The sequence below is a fragment of the Ornithodoros turicata genome, chromosome 3 (genome assembly GCF_037126465.1).
Source record: "Ornithodoros turicata isolate Travis chromosome 3, ASM3712646v1, whole genome shotgun sequence".
Classification (NCBI taxonomy): domain Eukaryota; kingdom Metazoa; phylum Arthropoda; class Arachnida; order Ixodida; family Argasidae; genus Ornithodoros; species Ornithodoros turicata.
Window position 1 is genome coordinate 61764910 of NC_088203.1, and position 21769 is coordinate 61786678.

At 45.5% G+C, this 21769-nt stretch overlaps 1 protein-coding gene across 1 annotated transcript; it reads right to left on the bottom strand.

Moving 5' to 3' along the window:
* Positions 1–3550: 3550 nt before the first annotated feature.
* LOC135387194 (uncharacterized) lies at positions 3551–5255 on the bottom strand. The gene is made up of 4 exons (XM_064616524.1): positions 5143–5255; positions 4835–5041; positions 4546–4743; positions 3551–4473 (listed from the first exon to the last, which is right to left on the bottom strand). Exons 1-4 carry the CDS (start codon positions 5215–5217, stop codon positions 3895–3897), a joined length of 1059 nt encoding a protein of 352 aa, XP_064472594.1. The 5' UTR covers positions 5218–5255; the 3' UTR covers positions 3551–3894.
* Positions 5256–21769: the final 16514 nt, after the last annotated feature.

The window sequence follows — 21769 nt, forward strand, 5'->3', positions numbered from 1 at the left end:
CCAAAAACTATGTGTCCGCATCCTTGTGGGGGAGGACGCAGTCTGCATTTCCTAGCTGCACCTCACTTGCTCAAGAATCTTCGTGGGCACCTCATCCGACAGCAGAAAATAATTCTGGATGCCGATACAGTCAGGAAGAACAACTTGCCAACCAATGAGGTAATTCATCATCTGGCTGCATAGCATCATGCGTCGTCTGATAGTTTCGATGCCAGGCTGGGTGACTTATGGTTACGATTATCTTCTGCAGGTCTCTCTTAAATACATCAGGGAACTGTGTGAGATTGACGAGAAACACAGTCTCAAACTTGCTCCACGGTTGAAACTGAAACATCTCAGTGGAAACCACTTCGACAAAATGAATGTAAGCACTGCCTGTGCACTGTTCAGTCACAGCGTGGCAGCAGCTCTCAAACTGTTGGTCGAGCACAGGAAGATTGATGTCACATCCTTAACAACGGCCTGGTTCCTTGAGCAAGTGTTCAAGTGATTTTCGCTGATGACGTCTAGGACACCTACAATGGCTATTAGTGACATGTGCCCAGAGAAAGGAAAAGAAGCGAAACTCTTTCTCCTCGAGTTTATGGAAATGTTCAGGAAGTTGAGCATTATAGACAAAAATAGAACCAACCCAACATGGAAGCCAGTTCAGTCCGGTGTAATCATCACCACTACAACAGCACTGAATCTGCGTGAACTTTACGTGACGGAAATGGGTCTCAAGTTTCTACTTTTGGGTCGGTTTAGCCAGGATTCCCTTGAAAATCTATTCAGTGTCGTGAGAACAAGGACACCAGTTCCTCGAGCAAGAGAATTCAAGCATACCCTGAGACTTTTCACACTAGGACAGTTTTTTCAGCCAAGCAAGCATGGCTCCTATGACATTGACGACTCTGCAATTGACAGACTTCCTGTGTTCGAGGCCAGACTTGTCCGCAGAATTGCAAAGCATGAACATGCCAGACCCAGAGGAGGCAGAAAACCTGGATCCAGAAGAGCACCAGTCACTTGAGTATTTAGCTGGGTATGTAGCAAGAAACGTAATGAAAAAGCACAGCCTCTGCAACACCTGCAGGGGAACTCTAACCGATTTCACTCTTAGCCAAGCGCAAAGCCTTTTGGCCCTGAAAAATTATATTCCAAGCAAACCATCGCTTTGCACACCAACCAGGAAAGTCCTCTGTCTTCTAGAGTGTACAGAAGGGTACTTCAGAAAGAATGAAGAACCGCTTTTGATGGGCAGGCTGAGAATTACCCAAGTAGAGAAACTCATAGAAGATGTGGAGCCCACTTTCTTTGATTTTCCAGCCTGCCATGGTGTCGCACACAAACTTTTACACGAATATTTATTGTGCAGACTCAGATTTGGGCTGCGACGAACAAATGAGGAGCTGCAGAAGAACAATCCACAGCATTCAAAATGCGCGCCAAAAAGTGTTGGCATGCGCATAGCGATTGAACGTGTAAAATAGAAATCTAATTGCGAAGAGAAATGAGAATAAAACTGATGGAAGTTATTTATGCCAATCTGAAGCTGCACGTACCAGCTCTATAGTTTTTATAGTAACAGGTGAAATAAAAGCGAGAAAAAAAAAGAACTTCTCCATGGAGCTAAACGAGACTCGACGATGCCTTTCAGCGGCGAACACATAATGCCCAACAGAATTCCTCGCTTGACTACGTAATACGACAAATAACACTGTAGTGATTGTGTGTCTTTGCGTTGAGTATTAACTAAGTCCCACCACAGGAAGTCACAAAAGTTCTGTTGCACAGCCGCGAAAGCGACGCGATGTAACAATGAACTACAGCTATTCTAACACACGCTCCGCGGCGGCTTGGAAGCAATATGGCTGCCGGAGCAGACGACGCGGAGTGATTGCGGTACTCTTCCCCCGGTACAGTGACTCTACGGCGTAGTGGAGCGGTGCGACGCCTGGTGTCAAACAACCCCCTGTACAGCGGGCAACACTAAAAATTTGTATTACACACTATTACATCAGAACTTCGTTATTTTAGTAACCATATTATTAGTTTTCCTGTTTACCTATGAATTTTGAAACCCCTGTTAACTGTGTTTTGTGTGAAGTAACCCACCGCTGTTCGATGGAGGCTCTCGCTACTTCTCTGCTGCGCGTGCGCGCTCCTTCTGTTCGCGGCCTCTTTCGAACGAATAAACTCTGTCTGTGAACCTCTGTGAACAAACAAGTCCCGACGCTGTCTGGCTTCTTGAACGTCTGACACATTTTTTTTCAACGGCTCAGCATTTCCTTTCAGTTTGCTTATCCGTTTATCCTCAGGATCGTTGTGTGGCAGATGGGTCAAAGTCGCCATCTTGCCATGTATTTCGGCCCATTCCCCGCGTAGAACAACTGTCATCTTGTGGGATGGTTGTTGCCAACATCGCAAAATTTGCCACCTAGATTTGTACCGAAGTAGAAATTATCTGCAAACAATGTGCACCGAGCATGCTATTTCTCAAAATAGCCACTTCAATCCGTATCCAATCCAGCGTGAGTCGCTCCTCAATGGGCGTGTGAATGTGTTCACGGTATTTGCAATCACTGCGGACGTACGATCCTGTGCGTTCTGTGCAGTTGCGTCTGTGGACTGTGATGTTCGTTAAATCACGGTCCTTTGATACTCTCTCTGGTCACGAAACTCTGCCGGAAAGTTGGCCTAGGGACCGGAGCTGCCGCGCGGCGGCGGGCGCATAAGCAGTAGGTGGTAACGATCGCCTCTGGCGCATCGTAGCCGTACGTTCACGCGTGGGCTGAGCTGGCAGTTTTGAGCACAACAAACGAAATAACATTGTTCAGAGTATTTGAATGTTGTTCTATTTTGCACGTGCACGGATGTGCAGCGATATACAGCTCTCTGAGCAATATAATCGGCTGCGGACGCAGGAGAACTTGCAGCGAGCAGTGGCTTTCACGTACCGACGCCTAACCACAAATTTAACGGTTCGGTACGTGGCTTTATTTAAAAACTCTGCATTTCGGCAGTTGTCACCGTTATCACGATTTAGTATACGTGTTTTGACCACGCTTGAGTGTCTGAAAAAATTAACTCCACCTGTGCTACAGCAGTGCACCCAATCATTTATTGCAGATCTACTATTTTAGGTAGAGCAGAACTGTACAATATTGCCATTGCAGGGTGGTTCCCACACCATGGAGGCATTAATTAACTACATTTTATGATTTTATTATACAATTTATGATTCGCGAAAAGTGATCAGAATCAGTGGCACTGGTAATGAGGACTTTATATCACAGAACAGCAATGACCATGAATGACTGGGCCTTACATAATCAACTATGACTATCAGCAAAAACAATGTTCCAGGGTACTTCTCTTTTTCTCCCCTCAATAGGTCACCGGTAGCTTTTTAAAAATTCTGTGTTAGCACCGTAAAGCAACTGTGGCTATGAGCAGCGTACAGACGCAGACAGATGGAGAGAGGACAGCAGGAAGCAGTGGGAGACAGGGGGGTTAGTATGCGCCTTGGGTCGACTTCAGGGGCAACTGTGCAGAGTATTCGTCTGGAAAGTCTTCGGAAAACCCAGGGAAAACCTTAGACTGCACAGCCGGTGACAGGATTCGAACACGTGTCACCTCCCAGTCTCTGTGTGGAAGGCAATCATCCTAACCACTTTATCACGGGAGTTGGTCAACAGTACTTTCTAAGAATCATGGGAAAAGGGCCGACTTCAGTGATCATAGTGAACACGCAGTGATCATAAAGCACTTTGCCTACCGGAATCCGTGAGGCGCTTGACATGGAAGCAAGGACACTGACGTCATTTCCGCACAAAATTACCGGTGACCTATTCTGTTTTTTTCCCCCTTACAAACAATGTTCCAGGGAAACTCGTGGAATAACTAAATGCCTTACGGCCTTGGATGGCTAGACTTGTTTGCACTGTTCATCGTCAGTGGTGAGTCTTTTCTGCCACCTGCAGCAGGGCGTGATCTGGGAGCAGCCAGGTTAAGTTTCTTGTTCTTTTCACGAGAAAAGAAGTGCAGCCGACATCTCACAAAAAAATGGAGCACTTCAGCTGTTTTCTGGATGTAGTGTGCACTGCATCCAACGCTAGCGCCCGGTAGCCTGTCGTCAAGAAGGGCTGCTTCGATGACTTCAGAGTAGATGGAGCTTGTCTCTCTTGCTGTGCATTTTACCACATTGTCCTCCGCAAGCATGATGAGCTTCATTAGGCGTGGGGAAGGCCGTCTGAGGAAACCACAAGATTTCACGGCTATGAGGTCATGCGGGTCGGCATTTTCCTGTGATCCCTGCAGTGTCTCCAAACAGTCAGGGCATGTTTCTCCGCGGAATTTGTGTGTGATGTATCCTCCGAGGTACTCGAGGATGCACTCTTGTGTTCCTTTAGGACAAGCAGCTGTATAGTCCTCTGGCACAACAGCTGGGTCCAGCAGCACACCATCAAGCTCCTTTTCTAGCTGAGCAACCTACAATAATAATAACTGAATATAAATCTTGAAATGACAAAGAACCTGATGCGTCAATGAAGGTTTCCCTACATAGCTTGGCGGCGCAGACTTTCGACCGAAGAGGGTCTGGAGCTTTAACAGTAGTTGAGGTCCTTTCCCTTCAACGTTGCTTCTCTTTGGCGGCTTCACAATGTTGTCAACCGACAGCATTCGATATATGTACAGGAACTGTACAACAGTGGGGCGGCCACCATCTCCAGTTACGTGCCGCACAATTCCGAAGAACTTCTGAGAATGAGAGAGAAAAAAAAGATGCATATGGCTCTCAATTTTCATGGTCTATTTTGCACCTGTTAAGAGGGCGATGTACAAAGCATACCTCAAGTGGGTCTTGGCCTAGCTTCCCTGTGAGGACGTAGCGGTAGCCACTTGCCCTCAAATGCTCAACCAGGGAAATTACACTGTGGAGAGTGATTCTTAGGGCAGTACATGTTGGCTTGCTTAGGAAGCAGACTCGCTGTTGCGGTTCAAGTGTGCATACATAATCGTCCCATTCATCTAGCCACTGGGTGCAGTCCTTGATGACCTGAAAGAATGAGCACTTAAACGACAATGAAAGCAAAAAGATAGCATGTGTTGACTGCCTTGCTTCTCTGTGGAGACGTTAGAAGGAAATAAAGCACATACATTCAGCTGCCCAGGCCCAGCACTTGCAACATCAGCAGGTCTCTGAAGATTGAGGCAATCGAAGAGCTGGTTCATCCTCCTCGTGAAAGTCACTGTTGCCTGTGACTCGTGGAGCCTGATACATTCTGGCCTGCCACTGTAGAATTCCATTGCAGCAGCCACAGAGTTACTGAAGAGCTGTGGGGAATGAAAAAAGAATATGGTGGACATTTAGGCACATGACTATACATAAATACAAAGTAAGTGATTACCTGCACAGCAAGCTTCACATTCATCTTTTGGAACGCATTGGGGAAGATGTGTGCTTTTGTAAGCTTTGATGCTGCCCGTAGTCCACCTTGCTGTTCCTCGTAGTCCAGCAGAGCTTGATAGTGGCGATGGAAAACTTATTGTCCACCAGGAAGCTGAAACAACAGATGGCAGTCACAGGGGTTAACGGGACTATGATTCGCAGCTTACGTACTGCACTATCCTCTACAATGCATGCAGTTTGTGATGTCACGTACATGAAACTTCCCAACTTTCAGCAGGTTATTCCTCACACACTTGAAAATGTGTGGCACGTCAAACACACAGAAAACTTTCTTCTCTGTGTGCACAGGGTGCTCAAACGACGTCTTGATCTGTCCCTTGTCACTCCTTATTCCTTCAGGAGAAATTTGAGGAGATAATAACTATGTGAAATTTGTCAACTTGCTGCGAAAACTTACCTAAGGCTTTCATTGCTGCACGGTTAGTGGTAGAGTTATCACATGTCACTGCCTGAACGGTCACTGCAGCATTTTCAAGGTGCACGATGCACTGCAACATCACCTTCGCTAGCGCAGGACCAGGAGTTGCTCCAGACGTGCAAAAACTCCCCACCGTCTGCGACCAGCCTCCAAGGAAAGGACGAAACAAGAAGACAAGAACGTGGTCCCCATCTTTCAGTCTGTCTGCCATCCGTGTGACATCTCCATGGCCAACCTTGCCAAGAAGCGTCATGTCTGATTCCCTGAGATGGACGCTCTTTCGAACACTCATTTCATCAAACATGAGTACACCTGAAAGTTATCAGGGCACGCTGATATTAATTATGTTCCCAAAGTGCATTACAGGTTCATAATCAGCTTAGAATGTCTGTGGCATTAACCTTTACGCTCTGGCTCTGGTAGCTCCTGGACTTTTTCCTTGAGCAGAGTAAAGACATCAGGGTCGAATCCAAAGTCTGCTTTGAGGCTTCGCAGGTACGTGTGGATGGTTCGAGGATCGGCAAGAGGAAGGTAGTCATTTTCCAGAAGGAAGCTGTAGACAGCGGTGGACTTGATCTTCAAGAGCAGACAGTCATATATCCATTCAACGCTGTACCTGGAACACGTTGCAAATAGAAGGAATTCTAGCTATCAGCACTGCGATACACAGGACGATACGTGAACAAGTTTATACATCTTAGCGTACCTCATTCCTCTAGGTGACTTCGCTGCTGCCTTCTTCACCATCTGATCAAATATCAGCCTCTGTCGATGAGGAAGTGTGTCCAGCGGCTGTTTCTCCTGGCGAGGTACATGCGACACCTTGCACGTTGCATGGACCTGTGCCAACTTTCTCTGCATGATGTACAGCTTCTCACCACAGCTTCCGCTTGATTCGGTCAAGTTCTGCTTTTGTGCAGACATGCGAATCAGTCTGACATGACTTGTTGCAGGCTTCACTGATGGCTAGAACAGATAAATTCATGAATGCATCTAATTATGGCCTCTTCTTGGCTGCACTGCAGTCATGCTTTAGAACAGACAAGTTTCAATGGGTTTTATGAATAGCAACGCACCTTCTGTTTCACCTGATGTGCCTAGCTGTCGGTCTTGAACGCAGGGTTCTCCTGATCCAACGTCGATGAGAGGCGCCGTACTTGTACTACCACTATTCGTCCGTTTTCTTTTCGAAGACGGTTTCGCTGCTGGCAGCCTCCTCGTTGCACGACTTCTAGGCTTAGGGGTGCTCAAGTATTGCGGACACCCGTCAAAAATTCGTGGCACGGCCCCAGGACGCAGCTTCGGCCTGTCGCGAGGCATTGCGACCTTCTCTTTGCTTGCGGTGCCATCCAGTGCTTCCAGTGTCACGATGAATTCGTCCGCTCTGACGATGTCGGATGGGTCAAAGTGCTTTTCACATATACACGTGTCCACTTGAACTCAAAACTGAAACGCGAGTCCTCTTTCCGAGGTATCGAACGCTTCCACTTCTCTCGCTCGACTGCATCCGTCGGCAACGCAAAAAACGATACATTTTCGCCAGAATTATCATATCCCGAGCGACACGCTGGGACACAACACGTCTGCGGCATACGGTGATTAACCGAAATCTATTCACAGTCCAAGGATGCACGTGGATTTCAGGAACAAGCGTCTACACTGGTCAAAACGCAGGCAGAAGAAGAGGCGTTTACCCGTATCAGCTGGCGTTTTCTCACCAAGTAGCGACGCGCGCGCCTCCGCGCGGCGGCGGTTCGCCCTAGGCCAACCTGCCCTATTGTTCTCCGGCGGAGTTTCGTGACCAGAGAGAGTATCAAAGGACCGTGGTTAAATATTGTGATGCTCGCCAGCCAGTTGAGGCTGCTTTGGGTGATGTAGAAGAAGGTGCCTTTGATAGCCTGGGCACGCAGCTACTCTGTAACTCTATGGGGAAGCTTTGCCCAGGGACAGGAGCGCCCGCGTGGTGGCGCTGCCATCGTAACGCGGAAGAGAAATGCCTGCGTCTCCCATTACAGTACACGTGTTACCAGCTCCGGTGGCGCAGCGGTAACGCGTGCGCTTGGAGACTGGGAGGTCCGCGGTTCGAATCCGCGGGCCGGCTGTGCCGTCTGGGGTTTTTCCTGGGTTTCCCTCAGATGTGTAATAGGCGTATGCCGGCACAGTTCCCCTGAAGTGCCCAGTGCCCATGGACGCAGCTATCCTCCCCCCGAGCGGATTCCGCTCGGTCATCCACTTCACCCTTTCCTCCTCTCCACCATCTTTCCCTTCCCGAGAAACATGCCGCCTAATCAGGCAGGCAGGCAGACCTCTCGGGTTCCTCCCAACGACACCCCTCCTCCTCCTCCTCCTCGAACAATGAGAAAGGCTTTATCAGAACCCCGAGTAGCAGACGACAACGGAGTAGCAGACAACATTTCTCTAGACCAATCAGCGAGCGTTCTTTTTATAGGGTCAGCGCGAGGTTAGAGGCAGATCACAGGCTGGTACTGCTCTTCACCACCGTTGCGCACGTCGCTTTTTGCGGCGTATTTTAAATTCAGTTTGTGCGATAATTATGACTCTGTGGTGTAAATTACTTCGCATGGTGCATCTTACTGGCCTACTTAACAGTTTTTAGGAAGAAAACTGGGTGTTAAAAATGACTTCTGTGCTGCTTTAAGGACTGCGTGTGTTTAGCTGTATCGTAAAAGGCCTTTCCCACCGTCCAGTCTGATGACATTCATATTCAGACGTAGCATATACCTTTCAGTTCTCAACATATGCAAGCATATTGACGTAACATGAAAAAGGATTGGTTGGTGATTCACATGAATTAACAGAAAGCCTGATTGACTAGATATAACATGAAAAACGGTTAAAACTTGGCTTGGTTGGTGACCACGGGAAGGAAGTTGCAGAATGCCGTATTGATATACTTTACTCTATATCACGAAAGTGTGATAACGTATGTATTGGGGAATCATCAAGCTGCATAAACAGAGCGAGTGTTTTGGCTGGTTGATAAAGCACTGGGGTTTTTTCAATTGTTTTTAATTGCAAGGTGCATGAACACTCGTTTAAAAGAACATTCAACTAATACCTTTAATAGATACGGTCCATTGGGGGACCACTTATTGACATGTGGATATGACAATGAAAAAATGGCTAGGAAGCAAGCGAGCTGGTGAAGATGATGCATAATGTAAAAACCCCGAGACTAGGGAACACGAAAGGACAGACACAAACCTGACTTTGTGTTTGACTTGTGTTCGTTTGACTTGACTTCGTGTTTGACGTGTGTGACTTGTGTGAAAAGACATCGTGTTTGTGTCTGTCCCTTCGTGTTCCTTAGTCTCGGAGGGTTTTACATTATGTGTGGGATGTCAGGCAGAATTCCAAAAATTTTGTTCAGGTGTAAAAAACAAAGTAGCCTTCTCTTTCAAGAGGCGCATGAGATCAAAAAAGCAGGTAGTAACTGTGTCAGTAACCCCTGTATTTATCTTTGTGGTGTAAACAGGACGTCCAACACGAGAGGGAATAAAGGGGGAGAGGAGGGTTCTTATGTATTTAAGGCTTCGTTTCACGAAATAAAAATTCTTTGGTTGGCAGTTCAGTATGGTGTCGTCTTTTTTGTGTTCCGTTCTCGTCTTTTCCTGCACAGGGGGTTTTATCGTTTTTAACTATAGTAGACGTAAGATGTGAAACAGTGATTACGTTCACAAAGCATATGCACAAATGAAGTTTACTTTGTTGTAGATCACTGATTATAGATTTCTTAACAAAATTTGTTTGTTTCGCTTTCACATGAGTTCAGGCATGCATACATTTAAGAAATCTGTGCAGCTGTAAAAGACAAGTAAATGGTTTGTATAACACGTTACTAATATCTGCAAAATTCATATTCACCCACCCATATGCTTGTTGCTTTTCCCACACAAATGCTTCCTACTTGATAGAAGTGAAATGTGAAACACCGTCATTGCGTTACACAAAATGTGTGCACACATAGTGGCATTACTGTGCTGGACATAACTACTTATTGCTTTGAAGTAAAATTTGTTTATGTATGGACATGTACAACATATCTGGCATGAGCTCTGTCATGTACCATGATCGTTACCTGTGTCTGAATGGTACATCGTTCCGAGGAACTTTAAAATCACGCGCACTGTGCCTTCAGTAAAACATGTGCACTTCCAAAGCGTTGTCTCTATGCGAAAATCTAAAATGCACAGATGACAGGTGGTTGCAAAGCAACATAAGCGCTTTGCCTGTATGTATGCTCATCACAGTGAGGATTTTCTCCAATCAGGAGGGATAAGCCATATCGAGCCTGCTTTCCATAAGCAGAAGTATGCTGTTCCCACTGTGGTCAACCATCATACCAATATATGCTTAGTGTAGGCTACTCGTTTTGGTGCAGGAAGAGGGTGAGAGTTCGTCAATGCTGTACCTTAGAACTGAGCTGCTTGAGTAATCACGATAGAGGAAAAGGGGAAGCATCAAGTCATTGATATGTAACATTTTGGTAGATGTCTTGCTTTTCTCCTTTTGCTATGCCTTCTCCTCTGGTCCATGGAGGTTTCACACCAGGATTCGAGGTGTGGTCACATTTCGTTATCTTTGGACGTCTGCATTTATCAATTAGGTTTTACCCTGAGCAGTATTGTATTAATGCGGAGTGTTGAACGTTCCATCCTCCCCCCTCCTTTGCAAATATATCAAAAACATTTCAGACAGACTTTGGCTCAACATGTAGTTCCAGATGTGCCTGCATATGATAGATATGTAGCACGCCAAAACCAGAGAAGAGAGTGGAGGGGGAAACGATGCTGTCCTTCTCTCCTGAGCGTCGTGAGCTTGCTGTATGCGGCGGCTGATATGTGCTGGCCCGCGAGTGCTGTCATGATTGCCATCAGCATAACCACAAAGTTCGTATTTCCAAGTTGTTAAAGGGGCAATAAAGAGGTATACAGGGTGCACATTTTATTGCTCTGCTGTATTTCGTAGGGAACAGTGAAACCTTTGCGCCCATTATTGGCGCTGAAAAGTTCCGTATACATACGAATCGACAAAATATCTACCGCACTCTTTCGTGCATATGGCCCGCCCAGCGATGCCTTGTCAACAATAGCTAGACGTTATTTTGACGTTGCGGTTAGACAACCAACCATAATACAGAACAGATTTTCCGCAATTTATTACGATAACACGAACTGAGATAAATTGAAAACTTTCGCTCACTTACAACAAGCAAGCTGTGGAGTTCAAACTTCACGGAAATATCGTATATTTCATTTCACGTGCGCACTATGTTTTCTGCGCAGTACTATATCGCAGGCGCGGATAAACATCCGGCAGCGCTACTTCCGTAATACCACGTGCGCTCGGTAGCTCTGGGTTTCGAAGAGCTCACTACTGCGTTCGCTCGCTGTCGTGCTTTCGTTTCTGCGTTGTGTTCCTTGCCTTTATGTAATCGTCTGGTACGTTGTATATATTGCTGCTGATTATCCTTTAATTGTGAAATTTGTGTGAAATATACCTGTCTCGTTAAAAGTGAAAGTATTGTAAATTTGTTTACAGTGTAACTTGTTTTTCAACCCCTACTCGGGTTGGGACTAGTGGCATCATGCCATCAGTGTGTATTGTGACTACGTGCCCGTACAGACGGTCGAAGAACTAGCCAGCGGGGATAACTTTTCACGGTGTACCCAGTGATGAACCTCGGAGATCTTTGTGGTTAGATCTTGCGGGACAGCGAAATGCGGTAGAGAACTTGCCGAGGACCATGCGCATTTGTGAGGAGCACTTCGCTCCAAACTCGTATCGTATGGCCATCATGGGGCCAGTCAGTAGAAAACTTCGTGACAATGCAGTGCCATCGTTGAAGCTTCCGAAGGATGCACCATCGAAACGTCGTGCGACTTTCATAAGTAATCTACCTTAACCAACTACCCCGCAATTGGTTCTGCTTGATGTCATATGCGCATGATAGAAGTGCATGTATGTAACTGCAGCAAAAAAAGAAAAAAGAGAGATAGTAATAGGATGTGCATGTGAGGTTTCGTAAACACCCCACTAATATGACGAACACTTTGGACATCGACCCTCTCGCATCCCAGGAACTCGAAGGCTCCAAATCACATCAGGCACAACCGTGCGTGACGACACAGGGATCGAGCCTGTCTGGCAGATACAGACCACTGGTAAGTATTAGCTAAGCATTTGCTGTAAAATAACTAGCTGTCATATTTTCGTTTATCACTGTACAGATCCCAAAACAAGTACTCACACCAGTCAACTCCCAACAAAAGGTAAAAATTCTCTTGTTCGCTTCTGCACTCCACTGACTAGCAAAACAATGGTATCCTTTTTCAGCTGTCTACACCACATGCTAGTTCTGCTTTGCAACAAAATCACACTGCATCATGCACATATTATGTGCTTCCACAAACAACCGTAAGTTTTTTTTCTGTCGTTGTCATAGTTAGTTGTGCAATACCTTTGCCTGAAGAGATTCAGCTATGTCCTGCTTGCATCTTGCATAAGCAGTGTACAAAAAAAAAATAATGAAAGCTAGGAATACCAAATTGGTGAACGACCCAAGGCAAGGTCCACCTAGGAACCAACACAACACATGAAGCCTCTAAGTGCCTACTGGACAGAGTCAATAACTAATTCACGAAAACGATGCTGGCACATAGCTGTTTCTTGAGGTACTTGTTGAATCAAGGAACACTTTCACAGTGTGGTGTTCTTGCAGGTGGCCCATTCCTCTCCAACTACAGAGCAATTGAAACCACTTGCGGTACGACTCTCCACGTGTAAGTGTGACTCAAGCATGGTGTATATGCGGTATTTGGACTCCAAATCACCAACACCGCTATGATTTCCCATAGCTACACAGACAGACACGACTGTGAAAGCCCTCCAAGGGCGTGGCTGTCAGACAGAACCCTGGGAACAACCAGTTCAGAGAAATGTTGTGGTCAGCCCCAAGCACACGACAGCACCCATTCCAGTCCCTAGCCTGATTCAAACTGAGGACGAGGATACAAGTGACAGTTACTCTCCATCACAGGAAGAGAGTAGTAGCGAGTGAGTTTTCTTGTTTGTAATAATTAGGGTCATGTGCACACTTTTAAAATGAGAAAGTACTCATATGCCGTTCAATATACATGTAACATAATTCAGCATGCAAGTGCGTAATTACATAACATAGTGTTCACCATTCACGTCCCTGTCACTCCGTAGTGAGCATGATGCCTTCCTGCCATGTACACCACAGCAAGAAAGGAAGTTCTTGGTGTTTGAGAGCTGCTTGCTTGAGCTCTTTCGAACGTGCCCACAATGTTTCTCCACCTGCTCCAACAAAATCACCACACAAGGCACCATGATATTAGTGAAGAGCCAGTGCCGTCATGGGCATGTGCGAAGCTGGGACAGTCAGCCTGTGGTAAATGGGAGGCCAACTGGAAACCTATTCCTCTCGAATGCCATGTTCATCTCCGGGGTTAATGTTGCTCCCACTTTGCGAATGCTCAAGCATATCAATGTCCAAACATTCAGCCTGACAACATTCTACAAATACCAGAGCAGCTTTCTTGCTCCAGCTGTTGAGAAGGTTAGTAGGCAATTGAGGCGTATTCATAATTCAAATGTTAGTGATATAGACAGGAGGAACCGGGTGTAACCCGAAAAAGCCTGGCCATGATGATAAAGTATGTGAAAAATATTTTTGTGCCAGGTATGGTGTGCAGAGCAAAAGGAGCTCCTCGACCAATTGAAAGGCCAGGCTGTTGACGTGTCAGGGGATGGAAGGTGCGATTCACCAGGTTTTTCCGCAAAGTACATGACATACAGTATTCATGTTGATCAAATCAACAAAATTATTCACTCTGTGCAAGTTCAGCTTGCAGAGGTAAGTTCACAGGCAGCCTTTCCGAATTATAACAGTATCTTGCACGTGTTATGAGTGGACAGTTGAGCATATTCACATAAGTGCCACTTTTAGCAAAAAGAGATTAAATAAATGCGATTGTTTCCTATACACACTGTGTAGAACGAGAGGGTCACTGCGAGTGTCCAAATAGAGAAGGAGGGACTCATCAGAATCCTCAGATTCTTGAAGGAGCATGGTTAGTACCAGTAACTCATGCTTTCCTACTTTTCGCATAATGTCATTGTGCTTGTTCAGAATTTATTCCATCATTGTGCTCATAACAATTTGTTCAATGACAGGCATAACACTGAAATTTGTTACTACCGATCGTCACCCGGCTATAAGAAAGCACATGGAGACACATGAGCCGGAGACAAAGCACTTTTTCGACATCTGGCACATATCAAAAAGTAGGTTGAATTGTGGAGGGCTTCACAGTATTCACCACACTGTATAATTTTAGGTGTGAAGAAAAAACTGACTGCTATCAGTAAAAGCGCTAGCTGTCGCAGCTTAGATGGCTGGATTCAGGGAACGTCAACCACTTATATTGGTGTGCAAAGGCTGGAGGAGGAAATTCCCAAATGACTGTCGGCGCATGGCTCAGTATCCATAATCATGCGATCAACATTCACAACGGGCATGCTGGATCATATTTGCATTGCCTCCATGGCCCAATTCCAAATGGAGACTGGCTTGAACCTGGTGAGGGGCCAGAAAATTCTACCACTCTCATATTAGTCTGTGAAATCATGTGAATCAATTTTGTTGAACTACACTGGGGGATGTCGAATAACACTGTTATTGTCACTCCAGATTCACTAGCTTATAAAAAGTTCAAGGAAGTGACAGGAAACAAGCGCATCTTGAAAGATGTGGCGCAGATGTCGCCAAACATCCAAACCTATGCCCTGCAGTCATTTCACAGCCTCCTTATCAGGTTTGCGCCAAAATCAGTGGCCTTCTCCCCTGAGGGCATGCTTTGCAGGTTAGCTATTGCTTATGCTATACTTCATGACAGATAAATTAAAAAAAGGAAATATTCATACAGGACGAGACTGGCAGTTCTCCATTACAATGAAAACGCTGAACGTTGCCAAGCGGAGACATCGGCTGGAGTACAACGGTGGAAAGTGAAAAGCTGTAAAGCAAGGCAGGGCCACCAAGTTGCTTGCCCCATTGAAACTCCACCAACATTCAGTACGTACCCCCACTTTTGAGTAAATGCAGGAAAAGTTGTTAGGCACCACCTTATTTTGTCTTCTTCTTTTTCAGACTACATTGTGAAGCTGCTTGCACAAGCAGAAACTGAATGCAATTCGTGCACATCATTTGAAGATGCAAAGAAGAGACGAAATTCACAAAGCTTCCCACTCCCAATGACCCACTGCAGAGAGAGGCTGCCGAAGGAAGACATCGTGGCAGCCAGAATTTCCAGATTAGCCAACTGATGTCGGCTCTTTAGGTAGACGCAGCTTTTTCATCCCTCAACATTGTAACATCGGTATGGTGAAGATGCAAGTGTTGTTCTGGAAACATCAATTTAGTATGAGAGAACTGATGTTCTGAGGCTGGAACAACATAGATGGGACAAATACATACAAAGCCTCAATTACCTAAGAAATTAACGATGAAAGATGAAAGTCACTGAAAAGGTTAGCAAGCTGTAGGAGTCGAACCCACATCTTCAGGATTACCGGTCCAGGGCTCTACCAATTGAGCTAAGCTAACACGCCTTCCGAGCGACTTCCAAGGTGCCTCATCTGAAGGGACAAACCAGCCACTCTCTCTCACTCATCCTCCTTTCACTCTTACATTTTTGCTCACTCATACACACATTCATACGACGGGATCGATGCAAGCGGTAACTGTTGAACATGAGAGAACTGATGTTCTGAGGCTGGAACAACATAGAAGGGACAAATACATACAAGGCCTCAAATTGCCTAAGCAATTAACGACGAAAGTCTCTGAAAAGGTTAGCCAGCTGTAGGACTCGAACCCACATCTTCTGGATTACCGGTCCAGGGCTCTACCAATTGAGCTAAGCTAACACGCCTTCCCTTCATCAATTTAGTCTCTGTATGCAAGAGGGAATAAGTAGACTTATTCTCTGTTTAGTATTTTTGCTGGATTGACATCTACATACCACTATGTACCTCTCAAAGAAAATTTAGGACTGTATTGCAATTTACTGGCTCGCTACAGGAGGGTAAGACACGGGACGTGCACATATGCCAGTGGGATGGACACCGAGATCAGGCCCCTTTTCTACACACGCATACGAATGGTGTAGCTAATATATGATGTGGACAGGAACTTCGACATGGATTCAAGAGACATGTTCTCTCTATCTTACGTGACTGTGTCAGCACTGTTATTGAGCATTGTAATAAAAAAAAGTGTGTACTCATGTAATAAGTATGCTCCAGGACACCAATTTCAAGACTGTGCTGCTTCAGCAGCAATCCTGGCTGCTCCACTGCACAAATGTGACTGTGCCCTAGTACTTTGCCCTACCTATCACTATCAAAGTCAGACTCGTGAAAACTGTTTTTCCTGCATGAAAATCTCCTGTGCCTGTTGTGTTGCATTGAAAAAGGGGATGTCATGATCCTGGATTTTGTTCAATTTCTACCATGTCATACACCCTACAATGATGCTAGCAGTATATGCACGAAGAGTAGAGACATACACACATGTTACACATTTTGCATGTACGCTATTCGAAGGAACTGAACTGCACCGCTTTTTGCAACTAAGAACGAGTGTGCTAACTGTGCTCCATTATTCGTGCGACACATGATTTTTGACCTTCGAGAACCACAACAGAAGTGTTATGCAATTGTGGCATATTACGTCTGCACACAAGGATAAAATGCATCGTTGTTTACGCTGTATATGTATATTTGTATACATGCTCACTCCACGTACGTATAGCACATAGTCGGGGTATGTATGTAAAGCAAAGGATGTCATGTCAGAAAAAAGAATAAACACATGAAAAGAGGGACGTGCAAATAAATTTATTGTGCTGTGCTTTTCTTGGGGAAACAAAACACCCTGTATGCCCTTGAAGGGAAACGCCTTCTGATTATGTTTATTGCACATGGTGGCATAGGCTTTCGGTTATATTTCTCCAAATATTCCCACACCCACAATACAAACTGGCGGTATGGAGTAAAACGGTATTGTCTGAAACGAGGCGAGGTGTAAATATTAGTGACAGAGAAGAATCTTGAATGCAGAAATGGACTAGAACGAGAAAAAACTCTGCAAAGTTGATTCATTATGCTAAATCTCGCAAAACAAACGACAGAGATTTTGCAGCAAGAAAGAATGTAACAGCTTGATAAGAAAGGAAACATCAACGCTTGCGTGTTCCAATACAGAAGTACACCAGTGGCTGGGCTGAGTCTAACGCACGTAATTTCACGGCGTCCCTATATACTCACTCATTTCTTGCTCTTCCAGTCTTTACTCCACGTTGTCGCAGATCTCTGTTTGCAAGGCGCAGAACCACTTCGTTTATACAGGCGGAGGCAAACTCATCATGCTCCGTAATACATTTCACCCCGTTTTCTTCAATCATCTCTTCTACGGCAGCGTAATCGTGGCAGCATACCGATTCCATTGATGTTGGCATGCCAACGCAGTGCCCGCATCGACACCTATGGGAAGTAACTATTCTGAGTCTGGAACACAAATAGACGAACACAAGCATCAAGGTGCCAAAGAACATGATAGAATGAATATGACAATCGGCGAAGACGCAAGACAGCGGCAAGTACCGAAACCACACGGCTAGGTCACTCGTCAAGTATGCCAACCCATCACCTATGACCTGATAGTATGTGGTGATTACGACATAATTCGATAAGCTCTAAGACGAGACAATGCCTTGCACAATGCGATGTAGTAACTTCCACTTACCAGTTTGTGTTTCCGACCTGATCAACGTGGTCCGGGCTCGTTTCGGCGACATTCTCAGTTGACGCGGTTTCCAATGTTGATGCAAGCGTCCCTGAGCGTTCTGGTGTCATGCCGTATAATGAACTAATTGCCGAAGTGCGCATAATAATCTCACGCTCAACATCGCTCAATTCGGTCAGGGACGCCATGCCGCTGGATCCGAAACCTGCACAACGTAGTCCGGCACAACAGCCGGACCACCAGTGACTATCCTTGACTTTGCTGACCAAGAGCGAGGGAGGCTCCGCCCCCAAATGGCGCGCCAATAGGAGGACTCGGGAGGCGGAGCGATGCGGCCTCTGCTCTTGCCTAGTAGATAACGCATCGGTAGCGCTCGGTTCGGGATGTGTGAGCCACTGTCGTCTGCTTCTTCCAGTAGAGCTATGGCCGCTATTTAAGTGCGAGGAGTAGAACAAAAGCAGCAACATTTCTTTCCTTTTTCATGAGCTGAGACAATGTTCACGCATAAGAGCGGAGCGAAACGTCGAACTGGCCACAAATTTGGTAATGTAATGACACATCCATGAAGCATAATCGTCAAAACTACGCACGCTATCGCCGCGTCATCGGAATTTAGGTTACCGGCCAGTTTCAAGGTCGAGGCTCAAAGTGATGGCGACCACACATGCCCTTACCGAGCCCCAATGTTGCGCCATATTTTACGCGAGAGCAGAGGCTTCAAGGTCATAGCTCTACCGGAAGAAGGAGACGACAGCGGCTCACATATCCCGAACCGAGCGCTACCGATGCGTTATCTACTAGGCAAGAGCAGAGGCCGCATCGCTCCGCCTCCCGAGTCCTCCTATTGGGGCGCCTTTTGGGGGCGGAGCCTCCCTCGCTCTTGGTCAGCAAAGTCAAGGATAGTCGAAGATGCATCGCAAAAATTGGGCCCTATCTAAATCTTCGGTGCTCTGCAGCAGACACTTTGAGGAGGCCTGTTTCGATCGTACAGGGCAAACTGCGCGACTCAAGAGTGATGCTGTGCCTACAAAGTTTGACTTTTCACAGCACCTCCTGAAAGTAAACACAATAGTAACACATTATAATTTGCTTGGGAACCTGTGTAATGTGCAGCAATTCTGAATGTGGTAGTTGATCCAACAAGCTCTGTACAAGTCTTCAGAAGTGAAACATCAGTCAACATACATGACACAACAAAACTTATGCGACAGAATTTATGGTACAAAATAATTTACATTCCCTGCTAGGCTTTCTGTCATCATCTTTAAGGCTCATGACAATGCAAGAAATAGCTTGCAAACAAAATTCTGTTATACTGAGGTTCCACAACTTCTCAGTTTTAGCTGGTGGTGATCACAACAGCTCTGAATTTGTGCACTGTGCTCTGGGTGCAAAGCCATGGAGCCTTGTAAGACACATTCTTTTTTTGCGAAATCACATTGCACTTGCTGGACTGAACTGACACTACTACTTTTTGCTTTTATGGTTCTTCGCAATGTAATTTTACATTCACTACCTAGAAATGCAGAGTTATGTCCCTGATTTGATTATTCAAGACAGTCCTAGTATAAGGTCAAGGTCCTGTGGCGTAATATTCGAGGTTGTAGGAACCAATACATATACTAGCTCGTTAGGTATTTCTCATGCAATGCAAAAATTAATAAATAAATAATAATGAAGGAAAAATAATAATTTCTAGGTTTTCACTGCAGTGCCCACTGACCTCCATCATGACCTCAGTTCCTGGCATATGCAAGAAATGTGGAAATAAATGCTGAATTTAACAAATGTTGTCATTTATCCCACATGAACAACAGCTTCTAAAAATAATTAATTAATCTTTCCATCACAGAGGGTACATCCAAGGAAACCACCTCCAACAAGACATAACATAGAGGTAGAGCAAGACGTCAACCGTGAGATTTCACAGCCAGGACCATCGTGGGCTGCAGGACCAGGGGTCGTGTCACCTCAGCCAGTCCGATCCTCACATAACCTTGCTGCTGACCACACATACACAGTGCAAGAGAGTCCACGGACCTTAAAAGGGAAGATAGACATCACAGTTGAAGCACTGGACAACGTGAAGAAGCTGAAACGCTCTGAAGAAAATGCCCGAAGACTGAAGAAAAAGGTACTCACTGCGGAGAGTGTTATAGAAGATCTCGAGAAGAAATCTCTCGTATCAAGTCAATGCACTGACATGCTTCGTCGCACCTTGTCTGATGTGCAGCTAGATTTAGTACTGCGCACCCTACAGAACAAAGCTGGAAAAGTAAGCAGAGAGCAGTATCCCCAGTCACTGCGTAGCTTTGCGCTCACTCTCCAGTTTTATTCAGCAAAGGCATACGAGTACGTCAGGAAGACGCACCACACCAGGCGACACTTAGGTCGTGGTACAGCTCTATACACGGCGAACCAGGTTTCACACAGGAAGCCTTTGATGCACTCAAAGTTCTAGGTCCACATCTCTGAGACACAACGTTTTCCCTACCCTCTACGAGCACATGTTCGAGTGCTCTCCAGAAGAAAACCATGTCATTCGTCTCATAAAGCTTATAGCTAAGTGCTATGGCAAGATTCGACTTCACCATCTTGCAAAGGAGCACACAGAAAACGTGAATGACAGACCACGACTACGAAAGAAGTTCTCAAGAATCATAGTATTCAACAATCAATGACAATGACTAATGGCCGTAGAAGTCGAGTGTTGTAATATTAATTTATAAATTCTACATGCCATGTTCGCAGTGATGTTACTGTGCAATTTTATCCAATTTTACTGGGTATCACTTTAAACAAGCCGTTTGTGAGGTAGGGTGGAAGTAAACTGCGGCGTTAAGAGGGCATACCAGCTCTCCGTCCCAATGTATTTCCTATGGAACAGTTTTTATGCTTTCTCTCGGTAACCGCCGCGCAGATTTTGACGCGGGTGCTTTCATCATAAAGAGGAAGACGAGATGAAATTATTTACGCTACAGGATTTCTCATATACGTCGTATGTATTTTACGGGACGTCACGAATGCGAAAAAAATACACAATTTTTCTCCTCCCTCTTTGAAAGGTTTTATTAAACTTCTATAGACATTTCGAAAAAAAACTTTCCATTTACTTTCTTTGGAAATATTTCAGGAATCGATAGACATCAAATTTATATGTCTACCACTTTCCGTTTTTATAAAAAAGCATGAAACGTGAGTACGGATAAATACCGTCTCAAAGCCCCGTAAACCGCGTCATTCTGTGTCGCCCTCTAGCCGTAGCACAGGAAAAACCGCGCGGAACATTTTGACCGTATTCATCCGCCGACCATGCGGCGCGCACGTGCACTGCAGTGCTCCCTCTCTCCTCTTTGCTTTCATGGACAGCGGACTTAGGGCATGGCCTTGGAGACCAGAACAAAAGCTTACTTAGCTGCTCGTAAAGGGATTATCGTCAGCCAGCATTGTCGGGGGGGGGGGGGGAACGTTGGGTAGACGAGCCAGCATTGTCGCGGCCCGTGTAAGAGACCACCGAGACCAATAAACCTCTTCTTTTTTCGGTGAGATGAGTTTATTAGCTTGACATGAAACGTCAATTTGCTCGATTTTGCCGTTTCGGGTTTGTGCTTACTCAGTCAACTGTCTCATAAGGCTAACGAGAATCTCTCGTATTTACGGTTAGTGGAAGGCCGACTTCAGAAACATTCCAGTAACGTTCAACAGGACTGCCCTGTAATGTTCGTAATGTTGAAACAGCCAGCAAGCGGATTACACACAGATAAATGTTTCTTAGGATAACGGTACTTAGAACTGCAGCATTATTTGTTGTTTCTCTTTCTTTCTTTTATTGATCGATTTATTTTTATTTTTATGTTTACTAGTTTCTCTTTTTTTTTCATGAACGCTCCACGTGAACCAATAAGAAAAATCGATCAAGCGGCCGACGCACAATTATTTCCGCCCACGCAATGAGCAACAGTCTTTTCCGGAACCCAAATTCACGTTCGCGAAGCAAGGAAAACCAACGACAACCAACGACAGCGACGGGGGAGGGGGGATA